This window comes from Martes martes, assembly GCF_963455335.1.
Source record: "Martes martes genome assembly, chromosome: 1".
NCBI classification, from domain to species: Eukaryota; Metazoa; Chordata; class Mammalia; order Carnivora; family Mustelidae; genus Martes; species Martes martes.
In genome coordinates this window covers 57,763,454-57,789,238 of record NC_137888.1, presented here as the reverse complement: position 1 = coordinate 57,789,238, position 25,785 = coordinate 57,763,454, and the positions used below count along the sequence as shown (strand labels likewise).

The window sequence follows — 25,785 nt, the reverse complement described above, 5'->3', positions numbered from 1 at the left end:
TCTTACACTGGTAGCATATTATATAGTCTTTGTACTTTGCTTTGCTTTTCCTTCTTAATACTATCTCCTGGAAATCACTCCATACCAGTCAATGGAGACTTTTTTCTTTCCTATTTTGACGGCTGTACAGTCTATTTCCTATTTTGACAGCTGTACTTACTGTAGTTTATTTGACCAATCTCCTATGTTTGGACATCTGGATAGTTTCCAATACTTGGCAATTACAAATTATGCTGCCAAGAATAACTTTGTGCATATAGTGTTGGAGGAAGAGCTTCAGGGTAAATTCCTGAGGAGAAATTGTTAGGTCAAAGGATAATGTAATATGCAGTTTTATTAGATATTGTCAAATTCCTCTTCATAGTGATTGTGTCATCTTGCATTCCTTTCAACAACATATGAGGGTACCTGTTTCCCCATAGCCTTGGTAACAGAGCACATTGTCAAAAGCTTGAAATTCTTCACAAGTGGATGAGGAAGAAATGATGTCTTAGTGAAGTTTTAATGTGCATTTCTTTTAATATTAATGATTGAATTTTTTTCAAGTGTTTTAAGAGTTATTTCTATTTTTATTTTTTATGAGATTTTGTTTATTTGCCAGAGAGAGAGAGAGCGTGCACACACAAACAGGGGGAGCAGCAGATAGAGGGAGGAGCAGGCTCCTCACTGAGCAGGGAGCTTGAGGTGGGGCTGGACACTAGGGCCCTAGGATTATGACTTGAGCTGAAGGCAGACACTTAACCGACTGAGCCACCCAGGTCCCCCTCCATAGGTTTTGAAAGCTTATTTATCTTCGTTGTAAGTTCTTTATCAGCTTTTATCTGTAATATATGTTGTATTTTCACCTAGTTTATCATTTGCCTTTGACTTTGCTTTTTTGCCATGCAAATTACTTTTAAGTAGTCAAATGTATCCATCTTTGCTTTCATTGTATCTGAACACACACACACATATATATAGAGAGATTTTATTTGTCAGAGAGAGAAAGAGAGAGAGTGCTTGTGCACAAGCAGTGGGAGCAGCAGGCAGAGGGAGAAGCAGGCTCCCTGCTGAGCAAGGAGTCCAAAGCAGGACTTGATCCCAGAACCCTAGATCATGATCTGAGCCCCTGAGGCGAAGGCAGATGCTTAACCTACTGAGCCACCCAGGTGTCCCTGGACACATATATTTGTAAAGTTACATTTGTAGGAATAGTTACAGTATGTATGTACGATGACTATAGTATATATTATAGCACATATATATGTGTGTATATGTACTATAGTATATGTATATATATAACTAGTTATAATATCTATATACTACACCAGTGTATGTATATATATAAATATAAATAAATACAGATATGCACACACATATTATGTATAAACATATAGTTAAGGCAATATACCATTTTCTCAAGAGTTTTTATTAGGAATGGGCACTGGATTTTGCCAAAGACCTTTTAAGCATCTTCATCTTTTGAGATTAATTGTATGCTTTCCTTCCTAAGCCCTAATTATATGGCAAAATATTAAGAGATTTTCTGTTATTGAACCCTTCTTGTGTTCTGGGTATACGTAATTCTTAGGTAAGATTTTCAAGTCGGGTTACTATGTCTCAGTGCCTTTGTCTCTATTGACGGACGGCTCCTTTCTGAAGCCTTCTGAAAACATTTCTTACATTCTGTCTCTGAAATGATACCCTTTTCTTTATTCATTTCTCTTCTTTATACATACTTTTATTTTCATATGTATTTATTTGTTTAAATGTCTATCTCTCCCATTAAACTCTACACTCATGGAGGGTATGGAGGGTGTGGTTCTTAGATATTTTTTAGATCAGCTTTTTTTTTTTTAAGATTTTATTTATTTATTTGAGAAAGAGTGAGCAGGGGGCTGGGGAGCAGAGGGAGAAGCAGACTCCCCACTGAGCAGGTAGCCCAATGCGGGGCTCAATCCTAGGAGCCTGGGATCATGATCTGAGCTGAAGGCAGCTGCTTAACCAACTGAGCCACCCAGGCACCTCCATGTTCTCTTCTTTACGTTGTGATCTTGGGTATGTTGCTCATCTCCTTTATTTTCCCCAGTGTGCCACCATATAATCACAATCTCACAGAGCCTTTGAGCAGACATGAGGAATCTGAGTGAGCAGACAAGGCAAAGAATGTAACAGAAGTTAGAAGACTATAGAGATGCCGGTTGGGGAGAAAACTTGTATTCAATCATTTGAATTAATCAACCTGGCCCTGATCTTGCCCAAGGTCATAATCTCCTGCTCTCTCTGGTCGTGGCTTCCTGGCTACAGCATGCTGCCTTGTGAGTAATCACAGAATCCAGGGAGAGAAAGCCCCTTTGCAGAAACTGGGAAATAAAATGCCCTTCTCTCACCATCTCATCTTGTGTTTCTCCCTGCAACATCAGCCCATTTCTCCAGTTAATGTCTTTTTCTCCCGCGGGGGTAACTTTCACTCACCATTTCAGCTGTCTCTGCTGGACACTCAAGCTTTGGGTGGTCGACATAGCCATGACTGCTGTTATCAAAACTCAGGGAGCAAAGTTTCTGTATTTCTGTAGATTCAATCTTCAAGTGCAAGTTAAAGCCAACTCTCCTAAATCAGTGTGCCTAGAGGGCTGCCTTCAAGAACCTCTTGCTGGCTCTGAGTTTCTGAGACAATGCTCTTTCATTATCTCTGGCCTTGGTCAGATTCTCTAAACTTCTTTTGGCATCTGTTCTTGATTACTTTTTACTTTTTCTTAGTCATTGTTTTTTCACACTTTCTTGGTTATTCTACCCTCAGGGGTCAATTATTTCTACTTTTCTTTGTTTTCTGTCAACAATTTGGGCATTAAAAAAAATCAGTATTTACTTAAATGTACATAAAACATCTCTTGTCTATAGTAAAAAGAGACACCAAAGCAATGAAATATTATGATATAATGGAGATTGATCACACCATGGACTGGAAACCAGAGATGGATTTCCATCATTCTGGCTCTATCCCTTCTGAATATGTGACGTTGGGCAACTCAAATTCACATAGTGTCTTAATTCCATTTTTGTAATGCCTATCCTGGCAAAATGTTAATGTTTTTAAAGACCTATAATCCAAAGTTAATTTGGTCAAGCCAACCGTATGTTCTTCAGTTAAAACAAAACTTCTGCTGGATCCAAAAAAAAAAAAAAAAGCGACTATTCTTGACAAAGGCACATATTAAGCTCGTCTTATTTATTTCTCAAGAATTAATGAGGAAAGGAGGGTAATTAAGGCAGGCAAACATTAGTTTGTTTTTCCATTCATTGGGCTGTATTAGTTATCTATTACTGTGTAACATGTTATGCCTAAAGACAGTGGTGTTAAATAATGAGTATTTATTATCCCGCACAGTGTCTGTGGGTCAGGAAACCAGAAGAGATTAGCTGAGTGGTTCTGGCTCTCATGAGGTCCCAGTCAAAAGATCAGCTGAGGTGCAGTTAACCAAAGGCTTGAGTGGGGACTGGAGGACATGCTTCCAAGATGGCTCACCCATAGCCAACGAGGCTGGCTAGTTGATACTTGTTAGCAGTAGGCTTTTGTTTCTTGACAGGGGGCCCTCTCCACAGGGCTGCTTGAGTGTCCTCACATCATGGCAACCAGCTTTTTCCAGAGAGACCGATCAAAGAGAGATCAAGGCAGAAGCTACCATGTATCCTATGACCTAGCCTTGGAAGTCACACTCTGGTGACTTCTGCGTATCTTATCGGTTATACTGGGCCAGCAACCAGTACTCGCAAGATTGTACAAGTACACGACCCTGAATTTGAGTATCTCCTTAAATTTTATACCATACGTGTCTTCCTTGCCTTACCCTAGTCTTGGCCAGCTATACAAGTTAGTTGCATTCGGTATCAGTGGGGACTAATCATGACGGACACATTAGAGGCTGGTCACCACCAAAATAAGTACCTAACCAAGATTCTGATTAATGAGAAGGGACCTTGACCGGTTCAGCAGTTCTCAACTTTGGCTGAACTCTCGAATCACCTGGAAGTGCTGATGCCTCAGCCTCACTCCACAGGGATTCTGATTTTATTGTTTTGGAATGGGACAGCGCTGGTGTTTAAAAAAACTCTCCAAGTTATTCTCACATGCGGTCAGGGATAAGTACACTGCAAATGAACTAAATGTTCCTTTTGAGACTAAACTCCACACAGCATTTGCCCATCATATCTGACAGCAACATCTGTTGCTCCTTCCTAGGGCAGGGTGTTTGGGTGGTTTAGAAGAACAAAGAGCATCAGCAGTTTACTCACTCAGGAACTCTTGTTGAATACAGAACAGGTTTGGCTAACTAGGTTTCTTCTCCATTACCTATATGTTCTATCTGAACTAATTTGTAAAAGAGTGGTAGGAACAGAATTAATTCAACAACGCTAGTATGATTTGAGCCTGTATTTATCTCAAGGCAGATAAAAACATGCAGACTGGATGAACAGGAGAGTTCCCAGAAGAAAAAGAGAATAATAGGATTTGCAGAAATTGGATTGGGGTTAGGGTGCCTGTTTGTTCATGTAATAGTTTGACGTACCTATGCATGTGCACACACATGCACGCACGCACACACACACACACACACACACAGGTAAAGCAGAGGAGGAGGCCGGACCACTCTTAGTTCATATCATTTTAGAGGCCAATGAAGTGTTCCCTATGTCTATGAGGCTACTTAGTTGCTGGCCAGGTTTCCCTTTGATCCCTCCTCAATCCATGGGGCAGGAGGCTGGGCAGAACATGGTGGGAGGAAGGGGGACTGGGACTGGCATCTTGTGCAAGGTATTATGATTTCCTCTAGTGAACATAAGCAAAATATTTTCTGTACAAAGACTACTTGCACTTATTTGGAACTCTTTCTAGAACTTTCACATTTTCTTCTTTTTGTAATTTTCCTAGGGAATGCAACAAATCTCAGGGATGATCATACTTTTGGCAAATAGTTCAGAATGTTGGCAGATGCCCAAATGGAAGAGGATCTGGCATGGACATATGCTTGAAACCACTGTCGTCACCTCAGTCAGTGAACTAAAATGAAAAATAAAAACACTGCAAGTACTTTTTTAATAACAGCAGCCTCATTTGCACTTCTTACATAAGCAAGAACATTCCTACAGATCGCATGGGGTATGAGCATGACTTCGCCTCATTCTTGCTCAGTTTCAGGCATGCAGATGAAAGGGGCTGAGTTGCTGGGAAAACAGGTCACTCACTTCTGACATCCATTGCAGCTGCAGTAAAGGCTTGGCTAGAGGGCAATTATGTTAATAAAGCACAATATCCAGCTTCTTGCAGGATTCTAGCAGAGTTCTACGTGGCAAGTCTCAAGCGGCTCTTAGAGCGTCTCCATCTCGTGACAAGGCAGATCATTTCCCATGGACTCTTGAATGCAAGTGTACTTGATGGGAGGTGGAGGTGGCTTGAAAGGCGGGGGTCTTTCCATGCTAGGAACAAAACATTGCTCTTTCAACGCTAGGAATGTGAGGTGGTGATTCAAGGAAATAGGAAAATAGGACACAGAGAAAGAGACATCTCTACCAGTTCCCTCAGAATTTTTCCTTCTGTTTATTAGCCACGTTATAATATTATTAATATTTATATGGTATTTTATCGTTTGCAAAGCATTTTTATCATAACATTATTTAATTTGCATCTAGGGTTTGGACATTATTGTCATCATTCTACTGAGGCTCAGAGGTCTTCAGCAACTTGGTAAAGAGAACCAGACTAGCAATTCTGGTCTTTTGACCAAAACCCATATTCTCCATGGAAACTGTCTCCTAATAGAAGAAGTGTTTCTCTTATGTGGGTTAAAATACTCCTCCAGAGACGAAAATCTTTAAATTCTGGGACTAACGACTGAAGGTTTTCAAATAATCCCTTTGCCAACCTTACCCCCGCCTTCACCCACACAGTCACTGTACACTTTGAGGACAGGGCTGAGATGGGAAGAAAGGCTCTACAGAATCCTTGTATTGGTTGGTACTGGGTGGTTAATGTCAGAATCCCTTACATTTGAATTAGTGAACATTCTTAAAGTCATCTTTATATCAAAAGTACTGTTCTATGTTAGCACAACTCTTTGTCTGAAACGCATTAGGCATACGTCTGAGTTTGGGATTTAGCTGTACAAATTCTCCAGCTCCCTTGATATCAAGACACAGAAATTCATCTGTGGACAGATTTCTGTCCTTGACTCAAATACATAGGCCCTTGCTGTGGTATAGAGATAGAGACGGACATGGACACAGAGAAGGACAGAGAGAGAGAGATTCTCATCTCTATATAACACAAATATTGGACTACAGAATAATAAAAAGAATCAATTCCAAATTTCAGATCCTGTTTTCTTCTTTTAATAAAAATATCTAATGCCTATTACCTGTTTTTTTTCTGATGCTTTGATGCAGATAATATATTTCAACAGGTAGATAAAATTCTAAGAAATTTGCACTTCTGTTGTTTCAGGAAAATTAGGAAGTCCTCAAGGTCATATGGTAGCCAAAGTGTAGTCCTTGGACAAGAGTCCAGAATTTCTGACTACTGGTTTAGTGTTTTGTTTTTCACCAGGAAACACTTGTTGCACATGGTTATAGAGTCTTCAAGGACTGTTCAAGTAGAAGGTACCATGCAGTGGTCATTGGCATCTTAGACAGTAACAGCAGAAGGAGCAGGAGAGCAGCTCTGTATGTTGTAGGGGTCTCCTCCAATCATGGTCTACTCTGGATCCAAAAGAGCCAAGTCAGAAAAGCGAGGCTTAATCTGACATGTCATTTCAGATGGCAGAGTGGAGGGAAAAGATTTTTGGAAGATATTTCAATAAGACAAAAGAGGGGTAACCCACTGTTTACTTTCTTTTGTCCTTGGGGAAAAAGAAAAAGGATGGTAAAAGCCCATTCTGCTGAAAGCAGCTGGGGTTTCTTAAAATTACCTTTCTCACTCAATTTCACACTTGAGCATCTGGGCCCAGCTGGGCCCAGGCAGTTCAGAGATGCATGAAAATGAAAAAGTAATGAAGATTAAAAGAAAAATCAGTTTTAGTGTTTGAGGTGAGGCAAGGCTCCATTCTCATTTCATGCCCACTGACTTGCTCCATCTGACGAGTGTCACCAACTGAGGAGGGAGAGCGGGACACCAAGGCAGAAGTTGCACAACTCATCCCAGTTGGGTGGTGCTGGGCAAGCTGGGGAGCTTCTCTGAGCTTCTCTGAGCCTCTTTTCCTCAGTTCTATATGAGAATGCCATATAGGAGTGATATTTAAAGTGCGAGTGAGGGACACCTGGGTGACTCAGTTGGTTAAGCCTCCGCCTTCAGCTCAGGTCGTGATCCTAGGGTCCTAGGATTGAGTCCCACATCAGTCAGCAGGGAGCCTCCTTCTCCCTCTCCCTCTGCCTGCCACTCTGCCTACTTGTCTTCTCTCTCTCTCTGTCAAATAAAGAAATAAAATCTTTAAAAAAAAAAACAAAAACAAAGTGCTGAGTGAATATGTTGTACTGGAAAACTATCTCTGTTCCTGCAGATTCAGGATTATACTCACATTTCCTTCTGGTATTGGCACCACCTTCTCACTCCGAGACCAAATAGCGCTATGCAGAAAGAGAGCAAAGCTGCTACAATCACCGGCCAGGACATTCCATCTTTAGGTTTATTGACCACAATACCTGCAAAGGACATAACGAGAGATGAACTTTCATGCCAAAGTTTGGCGATTTCAAAGCAGGATGAATTGAACCCTCTCTCCTACCTGTTTTCTCCAACGGCCCTCACTGACCACAATCATGCTCTGGGATCATATCTATGCCTTGTTCTCACTTCTGTTTTTGTACGTCTGCAGTTACTATTTATGTGAATGTCTTTCTTGTTATAATGTTCCAGAATGACTCTTTTTTTTTTCTTTCATTTTCCCAAGGCCTTGGACAATTCCAGGCACATGATGGGCAATGAATTTGTAAAAATGAAAAATAAAAGGGATAAGCTCTAAATCTGTATTCCAAATTTACTCCAGTAAAGGAAGCTTTATACGTGAAATAATGGCCTAGCTTTGGCTTTGCTTATTCTTTAAGGAGTCATTATATGTGGGGTGCCTGGGTGGCTCAGTGGGTTAAAGCCTCTGCCTTCGGCTCAGGTCATGATCCCAGGGTCCTGGGATCGAGCCCCGCATCAGGCTCTCTGCTCAGCAGGGAGCCTGCTTCCCCCTCTCTCTCTGCCTGCCTCTCTGCCTACCTGTGATCTCTGTCAAATAAATAATAAAATCTTAAAAAAAAAGGAGTCATTATATGCTTTATGGAATATTAATGTATTAGGAGGAGGAAAAAAGCATTACAACGCCATAACATTCTGATGCCCTGAAAATCCCAAACTGAGAAGGCCTGGTTACTACGCATAGAGGCATAGAGTTGTAGTGCTCAAAAGATCATCATCCAAGACTTTTCATTTGGATGTCGCTCGGGGAACGGTGTCCAGAATGGAGATTTTCTAATCCTTTCTACCACCTCCTTTCTTTTCCTTTCTCTCTTCTTCTACACATTCCGGCAATAGAAAGGAGAGAAGTGACAAAAGGGATAAAACTAAAATCAGTTATTTTGCTCTTTCTATGGTCTGCAAAGGGAGGAAGTCAAAAGTAAAGGTCTGGCAGAAATTATATTGGTGGGTGATAAGCAGACTGATTTTTCTTACCCCTTGATTATATCCACACTCAATTCATTCCTTGCATTTCTAGCATTTGTACACCAAGTCAGACTGTGTGAATCAAAGACTTTCCAATATTGTTGATTTAGACCAGAGGCAATGTAAGTATCATATTCTGGACTGCTTTACCTTTTTTCTAACATGAAGGAAGAATTAAGAAAATTAACTCTCTGAGGAAGTAAGATTGATTCTACTGCAGAGAATAAAAGGGGATGTTTATAATCACACAGTTACTTAATATTTTCCTTTTTGAAAAGCATTTTACAATCATGTTAAAAATTCAAATAGTACAGAAATATAAAGCTATAATGAAAAAGGAAGTGTCTTTATGACTTCAGATGCCAGTTATCCATATTAGAAGCAGTAGCTTTTAATAGTTAACTATGTATCCCACTAGAAATTTTATATGCATATATAAACATGTATATGTATAATGAATATATATCTCTTTTTCTTAGAAATGAGGGCAATACATATTGTCCTGTCCCTTGTGTCTTTCTAAAAAAAATGCTCTTGAAAAAATAAAAATTAAAAAATTTTAAAAAATGCTCTTGGAATACTTTCCATGAAAGTGCATAGAAACTTACCTTCTTTGATTAAATGAGTGGCTAGTTCCCCAATATATAGCCGTATCATGGTTTATTTACTCAGTCTCTTGATGTTCAAGGGTTAAATTGTTTCCAGGCTTTTGTTATTTCTAACAACACCCCAGTGAAATTCCTTACACACTATGGATAGATCTTTAGCTCTTCAGAATATGTAGATCACTTGGGCAAAAAGTCGATTTTGTATCAGAATGATTTGGATTCATTTTCTTTTATTGTTTCAACTAGATTGTGAACTGTTTGTGGGTGGAGACTAGGTTTTCAATTTCTCTAATTGCCTCCTATTTATTATAGTGCTTTTTATAAAGCAACGTCTCAAAACACATAGGCCAACAGAGATGGATTCAAAATATTAGTTACCAAATCTTCTCTATGTTTAACATAGTTTGGACAGCAGCAATATGAGGTTGTCACGTTTATGACACACACCCAGAGACTTGGGGTCTTCCCGATGCTCCCCCAACCTCAGCCTAGTCTAAGCAGAAGCTTAGGTTACTCTGGAAGCCCATGTGGTCCTGCAACACATACCCATATGCTATGTCGTATGTGCAGGTGACTAGTTCACACTACTTCACAGTAGCAGTAGAACTGTGAAAGACTAGAGTATCATGATCATAAAAGAAATAATCATACAGATCATTAACAAGACTACACAAAGTTCTGTTTCAGTCAAGTCAAAATTTCCTAGGCTCTACATTGGTAACATGGCGGGATATAACATTTTACCCCTAAAGTTTCAGAGAAATAAAAGAACAAATGGTTTTAAATCAATGCTTAAAATTTTTCCCCCTACCACACACAGAAAATGAGACCACTGACTTCAGGAATGTCTCAGTGGAGAAGCGGAGCTCCATCTCGCCCCATCTCTGAACTAGCCAGTTTTTTGAGGCACCAATATCTGAAAGGTATGGGTAGGACTTCAGTTTGTTCTACTGGGATGTTGTATGCAGGATGCGCCAATGATCTGAGGACTGGATGACCTTTGGTACAGAATAAGCTGAGAATTCAAGTGGAGTGTTCACCAGTCAAGAGAACACCCTCTGAAGTGAGTTGACAACGCCTCTGCACTTACAATCAAAATCTGGGTTGGGAAGATCTTGATCTCTTATGATATAAAACAAGAAATTATATTCAGTATCGATAAAATTTTATTAGTTTAATTACATAAATACTCTTTGTTCCAACAATCTTTTTTTTTTTAAAGATTTTATTTATTTATTTGACAGACAGAGATCACAAGTAGGCAGAGAGGCAGGCAGAGAGAGAGAGAGAGAGAGGAGGAAACAGGCTCCCTGCTAAGCAGAGAGCCCGATGTGGGGCTTGATCCCAGGACCCTGGGATCATGACCTGAGCCAAAAGCAGAGGCTTTAACCCAGTGAGCCACCCAGGCGCCCCCCTCAACAATCTTTCTTGTCTCAGATATATTTTCATAGGATAAAATGTTTCTCACTTTTTGCCTGGCCAATTTTTATTCATTTTTCAGACTTTAATTTAAATATATCCTTAGAGGATATATTTATCCTTTCCTGTTGCCAGTTAAAATTACATATTTCTGTTATGTTCTGACAATACCTTATATTATGTCACAGTATATCTGTCACAAATATATTTAATTATATGATTTTTTACTTAAAGTATATTAACTTCAATAGATTATAATCTTCCGAAGGTCAGCGTTTTCAAGGTCTCTCTGTATACAAGACAAGAAAGATCTACTTCTTTCACAGAGTATACCCAACAACTGGTACAGTGCCTGGCAAATGGTAGGTACCCAACAAATATTTGTTGAGTGAGTAAAACACAAAATTGAGAAAAAAGTAAATGACTCACCAGTGATATGGATGTGAATATTTTTAGTAGATCCATTGGCAGTTGTGGGAACTTCTGAAAATGTCCTGGTTGTGCTGGTGAAGACATCACCTAGGGATATACAGGGGATATCTGAACTGATCCTAACAGCCATCTCAACCCAATCAAGTGGTGTAAGATCATGATTGGATTTCACTAGTGAAGGAAGAGCTCAATTTTAATGGCCTAAATGCTCCTAAGTACCATGTATAAAGTTTACTAAGGACCAATTTACATCAAGACTTGGACTTTAGAATCTAACAACTACCAAAAAAGTGAAACTCTCTATAGGTTTGAAGAGGAAAAGAGAAGCTGTATAGCACACATAACAGAACAATATTTGCTAAAGAATCTCCATGAGAAATTTAAGTGATTATAGGAAAATGTCTTATGTTGGACCCATAGAAAAACGGGACCTTTCTGTATTCTCCCAATGAAATACCATTTCTCCCACTGTAATGTGTTTGATACAGTCAATAAAACTTCCTTTGCAACATTCTAGTAGACAATTCCATGTTGACAAATCATCTCAATTTCTAATGGAAAACTAAAATTTAAAATGCAATTTTAATGGATTTAATTAGCCAAGAAATGCTATTTTGTAGATTTCATTTTGAAATAAAATAGAGAAAAAACCCTAAGACTTGGTCTCTGACTAGCTTCTTTGAGTGACTGTGGCAGGGAGAAGTTTTGGTTCTATTCATTGTCATTTTCATCATCGAGTTGAACCTTTTTTTTTTTTTTTAAAGATTTTATTTATTTATTTGACAGACAGAGATCACAAGTAGGCAGAGAGGCAGGCAGAGAGAGGAGGAAGCAGGCTCCCCGCTGAGCAGAGAGCCTGATGCGGGGCTTGATCCCAGGACCCTGAGATCATGACCTGAGCTGAAGACAGAGGCTTAACCCGCTGAGCCACCCAGGCGCCCAAGTTGCACTTTTTATACCTGTCTGAGATTGGTTTCTTACCAGTTCTTGTTTTCCCACCTCTTCCAACACCTTCCCGACCCTAAATACCCCCCCTCCGGCCCCGTCACTCACCATGATTTGTTGAATTTGCACCTGAGGGGGATGAACTATATGTTTCACTGGGCATCCATGAAGCTGTTAAAGGAAGAAGATATTAGAAGAGTCAACCTGATGTGCTATGAAGTGTGTAAACCTGGAGATTCATAGACCTGTACCCCTGGGACTAGTAATACATTATATGTTAATAAAAACATTAAAAAATTAAAAAAAGAAGAGTCAATCTATATAAAACTAGTTATTTTATAGCCTCTTCTTGACCTTTAATTGAATCTAATAATTTATAATAAAATAATAAAATGAAAAAAGATTATTAATGAATATGCAAAGAAAAATCACTGAACTATTCTGCAGCATACATTAGAATGTCCCAAAATAAAGTGGGAGTTGAGGGAAAACTTGTGATTCTGATGTCTCAAATAGGGAAGGTTTTGATTAGAGCTACTTAGAAGCAGGAAGAAGGAACAGAAGCAAAATACTAGGAGAGGTTTTCCCAGCCACAGAGAGTGTGCTGTAACTATTCTTGTGTTCATCTAATACATGGGAGAGAATGAAAACCCAGGTGTGTTATGGTGGCCTTTAGTCAAGCAAAGGTGCCAAAGGGACTTTGAAGACCTTGGTAGGACATGCACGAGGTAACAAAATAGTGTGTACTTGTGGATAAGTTGATATTCTTGTTTGGCTATGTCAAGTGAACTGTGTCAACAGTGATTTTCAGACCCTTCTGGTCACAGGCCTCACTAGCTGCTGTGCTGAGTCATCTTGATGGATTTAGAAGCAAATCTTCCCCTTGAGTGGATGGTAGCAAACTCAGGCAGTACCTACAGCTTTTGGAGTAGATCTATCAACTCATTTTGTCTAGTTCCCCCTCTCTGGCAAGAAAGTTCCACTTCTTGGCAGGCTCTGCATTTCTGTATTTGACAACAGGCTTATAATGTAGTATAAAGTAAAACAGCTATAGTTACACGCAGTTGCAATCAGTAGAAAAACATTATGCTCATCTGTTTAAAACATTAGCATGTATGATTTTTCAAGTTAAGTGCTTTCTTGTGTGTCAAGACCAGAACAAATAAGCAAAACCAAACCAAACCAAAACAAACATAAAAAAACCAAACCAAACCAAAACAAACAAACCCCCCCCCCCCAAACCCTTAGTCTTTTCCTTCCTTGGTTTCTCCCCTAAATGTCAATGGCAGTTGCAGCTACAGACAAAGGTATGTTATCAGGCCCTTCAGGAGTGTGTAACTCAACGCTTTCCAGGGCGTGCTCACAGTACATTTTGTCATAGCTAATTGACTTAGGGTCACCCTAGAGGTAAGGGGAGTTTACACACAGCTATTTTGATTTGACTAGGTCAGGGAGATGTTCTTATTTTCAGTATAATTATATGACCCTGAACATGTAATACTGACCACTTTTTGTTGGTGCTGTTCTAGACAGAATACCAAGGTCAAGAGATGATGGACTGAATGTTTTTTCAAAAGCCAATTTTTAAAGGCTAAGCCTTAATGGTAGGGATTTGAATAACAAAGAATAACAACTAATTAAAAAGAAATTGGGACTAGGCCTGGATTTAGATAAAATTACAAAGGCGGCAATTTGTTCTGGATAAACTTACAAGATATTTTGCCCAACATGGTGCCTCTACATAACTTGTTATTTTTAGGGCTTGATACCTTTATTTTTATCTTTTCAAAGTCTGTTTGCAAGAAAGGATGTGATAAATTAATTTATGCTAAGATATAAATAGTTGAACAAATGCTATCCCTTTGAGGGAATTGGGTATTCATTTTTTTTCCATTTCATATTTATCTCATCAGCAAATAAATACAGAAAATTGTTTTTAAAATTTTATTTTTAGATCGTCTCTACACCCAACATGGGGCTCGATCTTCCAAACCCAAGACCAGGTGTTACATGTTCTACCAACTGAGCCAGGCAGGCACCCAGATACGAAATGGTCAGTTACATGTGGGTACCAACAGTTTTTTCACCCAATACAGAATGCCAATCTTTTCTGCTCAATATTAATTTTCCCCAGGCAAAATAACCAAGCATAGCACAATTTCAGGAGATGGTGATACCATCAGCACGATCCACCCAAATTACAAAAATGGCAGTACTTAAAATTTTATAAATTAGTTGGCCATTTTTAAAATTTTCCTTTTTAGACTTCTACTCCTCAGAAACTGTGTGACACAATTAAGCTACAGAATCCACTTTGGAAAAGCAGGGAGTTATTTTTCTAGTTTTGGTTTTAAGATTTGTCTTTATTCTGTTAAAAAAAAAATACAGTGGTGAGTGTGTTGAGACAGGTGAAGAAAAGGGAGATTCCAGTTGATGGATTCAACATGTCTGAAAATATTTCGGTAATATAAGGAAAAAAAAAACTTCAAGAGCAAGAATGTATTATACATAAGAGTCTTTCAACAAGACAAAGAGATGGGCCATTCTTGTATCAATTGCTCCCACAGGAAAGAGGTCTTCCTGAAGAATACTTACTTATAGAATCCTCAGTAAGATAGACTTTACTACTTCTAAAGATTCCTCTTTCATTAACATAATATTTTTCTAAAAGCCTATCCACTCTATCCAAAGATAGATAACCAAAGATATCCAATTTTCAGAATGTGCTCCACATTGGCTACTTGATCTGCCATTCTTAAGTCTCCTTGAGAGTCTCTCAGCAGAATTATGTTTTTATGTCTTTTAATTGAAATATTCTGTGTTCTTCATACCACCATTCCCTCTGTTAAACACATGAGTTAATTCTTCTTTAAATCTTTTGAGACTCCATTTTCATCAAAATCCATGAATAAACACTACTTTGACATTTGGATGATAAACACCAGCTTGATGGATAACCTCCTTGAGTACATCACCATTATCAACTGAAAATATTAACATCAGGATGCTGTGCTGCTAGAGTTTCTCAAATAAATTTTTATATCCTTCCTGCAGTATAACATTGGATTTTTCTATAATTTATTTAAATTTAACATTGGATGAAGCGTATTCAACAAGGAAACTATGTGCTTTAGCACATCTTTCTACCACAAAGGGAAATTTTCATCCCATGGTAAAAACAGAATCAATTTTGACAACATAGTGTTTTTCCTTAGTTGGAAAAACTTGACCATCTTTTGTAACCAGTTTACAGTGGTCAGTAACTATTATGACATGTTGGGCATCTTTTCGTTTTGTAGGAAAATCTACTTAGTGTCATACCCAAATCCATGGTTATCTGAAGTTTGATAGCTCCTTTTCTGATAAAACCACAGATAATTTTTGTTATTCTCATAGAGTAAGCTGATGCAAGCTGAACTTCTCTGGAATTTGGGCATCATTTCTACATGTACATTTATGGACACTTGTCTCAGTTACCCAATCTTCCTTAAGACATTCTGAGTTCTTCTGTCTCTGATTTTGTCCTGGAATAATGGCATAGGTGGCAAGCAGGACTTGGATACAGAAATCTCAAAGATCTTGGTTTTCTGCCCTATCCTCCTCTTCAGGGTGAATATGTACTGGGCCAGCACCACCGCTTACACCAGAAGAACATGCTGGCATCAGCTACCCTGTTTGTTCTTGCCATGACCACCTCATCTATAGATGGGACCCTCATGCTCTTCCTGACCATGAAAAAAAGATGACACTCATGGTCTTTGGATATGCAGGTCTTGTGTGCTAGCTGTGGAAAGACCCAGGAAGCCCCCAGAATTTGGTATTTTAACAGAAAATGGAACTTAAAATCAGAGAAAGAAATCTTGAATTTGTGGTTCACCTAATCAGGAACTAGGTAACAGAATTGGAGTACTGTGTTTTAGAGGAGAGGAACATAGAATGAGAAGTGATCTGAGATACATAAGATTTTAGAATTTGAGAGGAAGAGTGGTGAGTTTAGAGATTCAGCATCTTAGCCAACAGGGAGCAGCAGGACTGTCAGAATTATCCTAGAGCCTGAAAGAGGAGCAGGGCCCAACATTGCCGTAGGTTCTGGCATTGCTATGTCTCTGTAATTGACTCTCAAGCCCTGAACTCCAGCCTCTCCATCCCTTCTCCCTATGGAAAGTAGATTGGGTTGCTATGAAATTATTAGGCAGAGCTACCAAGAGCCTGAGAAGATCCAACCAGGACTAAGGACAGGGTAAAAAATATAATTGCAAAATTTATGAAGAAGGGCACATAAACTTTTGAAGAATAGGAATGTATGGTCAAAGAATAAAATAGAGACCCTATTGGAGGTTTTTAAGAGGTACTATGAGGCCCCAGGTGTCTGTGTGTGTGTGTGTGTGTGCACATGTGCACATGCACATGCACGCACACAGTGCACATGTGCATGGGCACACGTGGTGAGGTAATGATAAGCTTGTTGATTTTGGTAATGGGGCAAATTGGAGGCATAGGGGCCTATGGAGACTCATTTCATTTTTCTGCTCCTCTAACTTAGCCAGACTGACTGATTTCAATGTGGCTTTAGGCTCCACTGGACCAGATGGATGGCAGGGAAAAACAAAGAGAAAAGTAATTAAGCTTCCCTTTTCTGCTCCATGGCCTGATCACCTGAATGTCGGGATGAGAACATCCAGGATGTTATTAGCCTTATACACTTGAGGTATTTAGATGGTCAGAGTTGATATCCCCATTTCATAGGTGGTTAAAGTAAAATATACATTTCTGTTCCAGGCAGTTGGAAACTTGGAAGCTGAACTAGGATTAGATGCTAATATTCTAAAGTTGATAAAATGACAAGAAAAGAATATATTAAAATGCATACTTATAAATTTAATAAAAATGCAATGCACCCAGAATCTTCTAGTGACATCCAAATGTATGTGAGCTACACAAAATGCATGTAAAAGCAAATATCCCATTAGAATGTTAGAATGTGCTCACAAATAGGAAGGGCTTTAGAAACACTGCTAGTGGGTTTATTTCAACAGAAATCCATCCATTATCATTCTTTTTCTGTCTGTGAACATTTCATAAATCTCTTGAAATAAACCTACTGGACGGAAAAAAAATCCCATTACCAATGCCTGTCATCAATCTTGCCAAATGCATCATCTAATATTGGATGTCACATTATAGTCCAATCCAACGAGTAGCAACATGTTTCAAAAATAGTCTGGGAGTGAGCAATCAATATTAACTTGTTGGATCCAAATGTGTTTTTGTGAATGATTATAAATAGAGCAACTCACTGCAGGGAATTTTTTTCTTTAAGCTTATGGATAAAAAATGGCAACTAGTAAACAAGATATTCTTATTTGTATAAGTAAGAATGTGAGTTTGCATGGTGAGGAAAATTTTGTTTGTTGGGTTTTAGAGTCCCTTCCTAGATTTCACAATTTCTAAAGCTATTTCGTGGTAGGAATGATAGAGAGATGTCCGAGGATAAATGAAGTTTTCAAGTGGGGAAGGACAGAAGATGTGAGGAATTGCATAGTTCATTTCATTATGAAATCTACTAAAAAGACCAAGAATATATTTGTGTAAATTATAAAGCACTTTCATGCAAGACCTTTCAGTTTTCCAGTTTCTAGGGCAGAAAATATTTTGGGTAGCCTCTATGCTTCATAATGACATGATGCGTGGGATAAACAGGATTCCTTTTTTTATTCTGGGCACACATATTATTGTAATAACAATTTAAATAAAGCAAAAAAAGGTTCAAAAATTTTGTTTAAGCAGATCATTTCTTTTCACTGTGTATGTTTGTGTGTGTTTTCTTCCTTGTCCTTGTCCATCTGTACACATATTCGTTCAATTATTCAAGAAATATTTGCTGAGCACCTACTGTATGCCTGCCACTGCTACAGGCATTATGATATTATAGTGAATGAGACAGGAAAAGGTTTAGGTTCCTATTCTTGTGTATCTTAGATTTCAGTATAATGTCAACAAAAAAAAATCAAATAAGTAAAATAAAGGAAATCATTAGACACCAAGTATTATGCTGAGAATGAAAATATGGGATTATATATAATCATAGCATAAATTTAAATTTCAGTTCTACTTTATCCTATAATATTGTTCAATAATCTTTTATTTTTTATTTTTTAAAGATTTTATTTATGCATTGATTTGAGAGAGAGAGAGAGAGAGAGAGAGAGGTGGGAGAAGCAGAGGGAAAGGGACAAGCAGACTCCACACTGATCACAGAGCCTAACACAGGGCTGGATCTCACAACCCTGAGATAATGACCTGAGCCAAAATCAAGAGTTGGATGCTTAACTGACTGAGCCACCCAGGTGCCCCTCCAATAATCTTTTATCACCATTGCTACATAATTTCCCTCCATAACCAACAAGTATTGGTTCATTTACCTATTCAGCAATATTTGTGGAGCACCAACTATATGCCAGACCTTACCATAAGCACTGGGGATACAGGTAAGCAACAACAAAAAAGATAAGGAACTTAACTTGTGTTATACCATTGAGAATAAAGAATGGTAAATCAGTGTAGGTAAAGGAGAGTTTCAGCAGAGTTCATTACAAACTTAATTTCATGTTAACACCATAAAGGATAAATGTTAGTGTATTAAGTATGGACTTTCATCTCCAGTCTATATAATATTTTTATTTTCAATTTATATCTGATGGGTGAAAATTTTCTAGCCAGTAACCTTGTTTATACAATAAGATGTACCGGCTAGCTTAGTACATTATGGCTATTGTTTGGATTGACTTCATAATATTGCATTGAATTACTATCTTATCCTATTTTACATTCTCTTATTATTGGATATATTTTACTTTAACACCCTCTCACCCCCACTCTTACACACAGACTACTGGATTACTGTAAGTGACATTATGTCTTCTGACGTTTTAACTTCTAACACATGGCTCATCCCTTGTATGCCCATTCCACAGCAAATGCTCTTCTGAATGTGTGTATTATTCACTCATTTATATGGTTTTCTAGTTTCTATCACATATTATGCCTAAGCCATATGGTGTTTGGTTGTACTTGCTTTAATATTTGTTTAAAAATATCATTCCAGGGTCCCTGTGTGGCTCAGTCAGTTAAGCATCTGGCTCTCAAAGGAGCCCTGTGTTGGGGTCCTCTTTCAGTGGAGTCTGCGTGAGATTCTCTCTCCTTCTCCCTCTGCTCCTCCCCCCCAACCTTGTGCTCTCTCTAAATAAATAAGTAAAATCTTTAAAAAATATATATATCATTCCATATATTGTCACCTGGCATTTACTTTTATGACTCAAGATAATCTTATTAAGATCCATTCATACTGTTGTATATGGCTGTCATTCACTCATTTCTCATTGCTCTATAATATTATATGACTATGCAATAATTTATTTACCTATTCTCTTGGCTACGATGATTAAGATTATTTAGAGTTTTTACTATTATGAATAGTGTTTTCCCCTGACATTTGTGTGCATATCTCCTGGTCACATATATTAGCTTGTGTAGAGCAGTGGAGTATAAATCTAAGAATGGAACTGTTGGGTTGTAGAGTATGAAATTGTTTGGCATTAAAACACCATGTCAAGGGGCGCCTGGCTCAGTGGGTTAAAGCCTCTGCCTTCAGCTCAGGTTATGATCTCAGGGTCCTGGGATCGAGCCCTGCATCAGGCTCTCTCCTCAGCAGGAAGCCTGCTTCCCCCTCTCTCTCTGCCTGCCTCTCTGTCTACTTGTGATTTCTCTCTGTCAAATAAATAAAATTAAAAAACACACACACACACAACAACACCACCATGTCAAAATGGTGAAAAGTGGTGGTACTAACTTGTACTTTCACCAGCAACATATAAAACATTATATTGATCTACAACCTATCTAACACTTGACAATTCCAGACTTGTTAATTTTTGCCAATTGATTATATGTGAAACGGTTATCTGATTCTCATCTGCATTTGCATTGCCTGATTGCTAGAAAGACTAAGCATCTCCTTGGATGTTTTCTAGGCACTTATTACGTCTTTTGCGATGTTCTTCTCTGCTCATTTTCTAAAGTTTTTATATTTTTAAAAATTGATTTTAGCCATTCTTTATATACCCTTGATATAAAGTTTTGATTCTCTGTCAATTACATATTCTTGATCATTTTTCAATTACATATGTTGCAAATATCTTCTATACTATAGCTTGCCTTTTCTTTTTAACTTCTGCTAAGGTGTCTTTTGATAGAATTTTCTTAACTTTATGGTATTCTAATGTTTCCACCATTTTTATGGTTAGTGCTTTATTTCTCTTCTTTAAACCCTTCCTCACCTCATAGCCAGAAAGAAATTCACCTTTATTTTATTACATGCTTTAATGTTTTGTTTTTGACATAAAGATCTCATACTCTATGGAGCCTATTTTTATGTGATGTGCATGGCAGGCATACATTTTAATACTTTTTTTCTTGTAAATAAATAGGTTTGCAGATCTATTTGCTGACTGCCTCTTCTTTTCACAGGAATCTACCATGCCACCTCTGCCATCTCTAGGTTATGCTTATTTGTGGCTCTCTGGGTGTGCTCTCTCTTCTGATACTCCCCTTTTCATCTCTCATATTTGGGCACTGAATTCACAGATGTCTTTCATATTATTAGCATATTTGTTAAAAGAAATATGTTAAATTAAATTTCAGAGGGTCATACACAAATGGTCAAAGTGTGTCATGAATTAAGGATTAAGTGTGTCATGAATTAAGGATTATGATTAATCCAGATCTGTGAACTTGAGGTCCATAAAAGAGATAAAATAAATAACTAATGCTACAAAGAGCAATATGATACATGTTCCTCTTTGCTATTTGATTTACTTCCTAAGGACACATTCCTGGAAGTAAGATGACTGAGCCAGCAGGTATAAAAGACTTTTAGAGGTTTTAAATGTACAACTGAAATGCTTTCCTAAAAGAGACACATGGATTTACTCTTTGTGGCCAAGGGCCTAGCAGCTAAGCCCAGAGTTCTGCACTAGCAGCATCTGGGATCTTTGCTGCAGCCACATCCCTTGCCACTTCCCTACCACGCAGATCTCTGTCTTGTACCACTAAGAGGTAGTAGACTTTCCCTTCAGATGCTGTGGATACCTGCTAATGCAGCATCAGCACATGCTGCTGCAGGGTGGCCAGATTAAATGGCCACACCAGCTCTGTGCCTCACACGGGGCTCCCTCTTCTCACTGCTTTTAGTGATGTGTGTATTCTGGCTAGCTCACTCTTTCCTCAGTTAGCCCTTCCATCCCTGTGAGTTACATCTTTACTCAGATGTCACCTTCCTCAGGAAGGCCTTGCAAAACCCCCTATTGAAAATGGCAACCCACTCTCCCACCAGATCTTCAATGCCTCCCTTCACTGCTTGCTTTATTCCCTATCACTCATCACCATTTGCCTGTCTCTCTTCCCCCAGAATTTGGAACTGTTTTTGGATCTATTTTTGTTCACAAACGTATCCCCAGCAACTACAACAATGCTTCAAACACAGTAGACGTTTTGTAAGTATTTGTTAATATGATTATGAGCAGAGCACGTCGTAGTTGTTCATTATACATGTTGGATGAATTAATGAGGCCCAGAAGGCCCCGAGGGACTCACAGTTACACTTACAGTTTTTGGTATCTTGCCCGCTAGAGGTCCAGGAGTAGTTGAAGCCTTGGGTAGTCACACTGGAATTGCTGGCTGAAAGACAAAATTCTCAGAATCCAACCTTTTTATACACCTGTAATTTAACTTTACTTTGATGTGCTGAATTTTTAATCTATGTGACTTTGGGGAAATCTGAAATTGAAAATATGCTTTCCTACACAGGAACACAGCTGGCATATTAAGCAAAAGCTTTGTAGTTTATGTTTAATGCCAACTTGTCACTGCTTTTCTTTCTTTTTCTGTTCTTGTCGCCAATTCAGATCACTGGGAGTACTGTCAAGACTACTTTCACGTTATCTTAAAATTCCACGAGAAATGAAAAGTATAGTATAATAATTCACCAACCCATATTTTAGAGATTATACTGATTGTCATATCAATGTATAGCCACCATTTAGATTATAATTTGCCACAGAGCAACTCAAAACCAAAATACCAACATCAAATGAAAAATATAGCCTTTTGCCAAAACCTCAGTGTTGTGAGAGCTGTACTAAAGCTTGTGTTTTGTTTCTTTTCAGTCACTATACTCACTTTGAGGGGTGGTATTTGGAGTCGAGGTATCCACTTCTCCAACGGCTATGGAAGATATAGCTGGATATCCTATTTTGAAAAGAAAATTCCCAAATTAAACACCAAACATGGTGTTTACATTCCCATGTTTAATATGCTGCTGTAACTAACAAGGGGGCCATGTGGAGCATAGAACATTAGAGAAGGAAAGAACCTTGGTGAATACATAGTCTAATGGCTTCATTTTATGAAACTGATTCCAAAAGGCATATGCTTGGTGCACCATAGCCAATATTCAATATCATTTATAAGATATTAACTCAGCTCTCCTAATTCCAAGTATATCACATTCACACTTTCAAAATATGTTGTGTTAGTGTCTACTCTGTGCCGGACTCCAGTCTACACACAACAATGAAGACAAGGTCCTCAACCTCATGGAACTTACCTTGCAGTGAGTTTTCACAATTGTACATAACATTTTCATATGTGCAATATGGTTACTTATCTACTGCAGTTCTTAGCTTTCAAAATCATCCCCATCTTTCTAGTCCATCATTTCCCATTCTTCTCCTCTCTCCCTCTTCCTCTCAAAGTGAAGGACTAATTCATATTCCTTTGAAAATATCCCTAGGGTTGAAGCAAGGCAGATTGAAAAAGAAAAATACCCAATACACTCCATTGAAAACATGGTCATATCTCTTAGAAAACAAATATATTTAAGGTCACTTCCATAAATACGCAATTCAAGAAGATAACAGGAGTAGATAGAAAGGGAAACTAAAGGCAAGGAAAATATAGTTAGAAAAAGTATGTTGATCCCTGTCAAAATCTGGGGGTGGGGATAGCACACAAAATCCATTTCTTGATGTCCTGTACTCCTTTTTTTTTTTTTTTTAAAGATTTTATTTATTTATTTATTTATTTGACAGAGAAAGAGAGAGCACAAGTAGGCAGAGAGGCACGCAGAGAGAGAGGGGGAAGCAGGCTCCCTGCTGAGCAGACAGCCCAATGTGAGGCTCAATCCCAGGACCCCGAGATCATGACCTGAGCCGAAGGCAGAGGCTTAACCCACTGAGCCACCCAGGTGCCCCATGTCTTGTACTCTTAACAGATATAGGCTCCACATTTAGTCAGAACTTTCTGGTAACGATGTTAAAAAATGTTAGGCCATTAATGGCTATCGTAGGATAAAACCAGTCAATTTTCAAGAGACACACAGCTTTCTTTTTATTGTGATTAACAACAAATTTCTTCTCAGTCTTTTTTAAAAAATCTTTTTAAAATATTTTATTTATTTATTTATTTGAGAGAGAGAGAGAGAGAGAAAGAGAGCGAGAACAAGCAGTGGAGAGGGGCAGAGAGAGAGGGAAAAGCAAGCTTCCCACTGAGCAGGAAGCCCAAGGCAGGGCTCAATCCCAGGACCCTGGGATCATAACCTGAGCTGAAGGTAGGCACTTAACTGACTGAGCCACCTACACACCCCTTCTCTAGTCTTTTAAAGAAGAATACTGTATACTGTATCTGATATTCTTAATAATATCCCTATAGTATGATAGTACGCTCATTCCCTGTAAGCTTGAGTTAGTAATGAATGGGATCCCACCTTCCCAGGTATCTCAGTTCTGGGAAATGACATGCTTACATTTAAAAAAAAAAAAAAAAGGATAATCAAATCTCTGAAAAATATATATGTAGGATATATAAATAAATTGGCATGATGGTTTATGCCAATCATCTATAAGTGATTTACAGAAATGATCAACAATAATCATTTTGCAATGCAGGCTGCTAATGGGCATCAAAGACACACTTTACCCAAGCTCCCAGAATACAGTCAGACATGGGGAGATGCATTAGAGGCTGCCTCAGATGGTGCTGTATGAGGAACTAAAATGGGCAACCAGCGTCAGGATGGCAGATAAAATGTTTTAAATACTGAATATGCACAGTTTCATTTATCCAACAAATACTTAGTGAGGCTCAGTGTATTTGAGAATTGGGGATGAAGGAAAGAGAGAAATATTGCTCTTACCCCCACAGTTTAGTGAGAATATAGGTCAGCATGTCAGACTATCAGCTAGTCACCAAACCCAGTCTTCTCTCTGGTACAGATGAACTACATCTCTTAGCCTGGTTGGTGGTTGGGTAGGTGTGGTTGGTTAGGTGCGGCCGTGTATGAAGTCTAAGCCAATGGAACATAAGTGGGAGTGATAGTTGTCATTTCAAGACCTGATGTATAAAACCTTCCACGTAAGATCCTCCATGACCTTCCCTCATGTGCTATCTGATACGATGATGCAGGGGTACTTAGAAATCACAACTTAAAGGTGATAGACCTGCTAGAAGCCTGGGTTCTTGAATGACTGTGTGGAACAGAACACCCAGTCACTGGATCACAGAGTGCATCTGAATTTTATTTCTCTTATTGAGATGGCTTTATCTTTGTCCTTATCTGCAGCAATTCCTTCACTAACCTATTTTATTTTATTTATTTTTCAAGTTTTATTTAAATTCTAGTTCATTAACATACAGTATAATATTGGTTTCAGGAGTAGAATTTATAGTGATTCATCACTTACATATAACATCCAGTGCTCAACACCAGTGCCCTTCTTAATGCCCGTCACCCATCTGGCCCATCCCCCCATCCACATCCCTCCAGCAACCCTCAGTTTGTTCTCTATAGTTAAGAGTCTCTTATGGTTTATTTTCCCCCCTCTCTTTTTTCCCCTTTCCATATGTTCGTCTGTTTTGTTTCTTAAATTCCACACATGAGTACAAACGTATGGTATTTGTCTTTCTCTGACTGACTTATTTTGATTAGCATAATACACTCTAGTTCCATCCACATTACTGCAAAATCTACTCTAACCATTGCTATTTAACATAGTATTGGAAGACTTACCCTTAGCAATCAGACAACAAAAAGAAATAAAAGGCATCCAAATTGGCAAGAAAGAAGTCAAACTTTCACTATGTGCAGAAATGATACTCTATGTAAAAAACCCAAAAGACTCCACCAAAAAAATTGCTAGAACTAATACATGAATTTGGCAAAGCTGCAGGATATAAAATCAACCATACAGAAATATGTTTCATTTCTCTATGCCAGTAATGAAGAAGCAGTAACCTATTTTAAAATTTTTGTATTGTTATGTGTTTTAAAGTTACCTCATATCCTTTTATTTTAGTTTATTTTTTGTTGTCATTGTTTTATTTTTATTTTTTAAATTTCATTTTATTTTTTCAGGGTTCCAAGATTCATTGTTTATGCATAGACAAATGGGTAAAGAAGATACGGTCCATATAAACAATGGAGTATTATGCCTCCATCAGAAAGGATGAATACCCAACTTTTGTACCAACATGGACAGGACTGGACGAGATTATACTGAGTGAAATAAGTCAAGCAGAGAGACTCAATTATCATATGGTTTCACTTACTTGCGGAGCATAAGGAATAACACGGAGGACACTGGGAGAAGG

The 25,785-nt window shown here is 38.3% G+C and overlaps 1 protein-coding gene and 1 pseudogene across 3 annotated transcripts in view; both read right to left on the bottom strand.

The window, feature by feature from the left end:
• Nucleotides 1-3,202: 3,202 nt before the first annotated feature.
• CD96 (CD96 molecule) overlaps nt 3,203-25,785 on the bottom strand; it is a 93,736-nt gene continuing 71,153 nt past the window's right edge. For both annotated transcript variants that reach the window (XM_080813616.1, XM_080813617.1), the window contains exons 9-14: nt 22,318-22,386; nt 21,745-21,816; nt 12,190-12,252; nt 11,134-11,223; nt 7,548-7,671; nt 3,203-5,454 (exon numbers count right to left, since the gene is read on the bottom strand). In XM_080813616.1, coding sequence (XP_080669742.1) covers nt 5,346-5,454; nt 7,548-7,671; nt 11,134-11,223; nt 12,190-12,252; nt 21,745-21,816; nt 22,318-22,386 — 527 coding nt within the window. In that variant the 3' untranslated portion in view covers nt 3,203-5,345. The remainder of the gene's footprint in view (nt 5,455-7,547; nt 7,672-11,133; nt 11,224-12,189; nt 12,253-21,744; nt 21,817-22,317; nt 22,387-25,785) is intronic.
• Nucleotides 14,633-17,238, bottom strand: LOC308350526 (cytosolic 5'-nucleotidase 3A-like; annotated as a pseudogene). The gene is made up of 3 exons: nt 17,208-17,238; nt 15,645-15,718; nt 14,633-15,418 (listed from the first exon to the last, which is right to left on the bottom strand). The product of its transcript is annotated as a cytosolic 5'-nucleotidase 3A-like (transcript).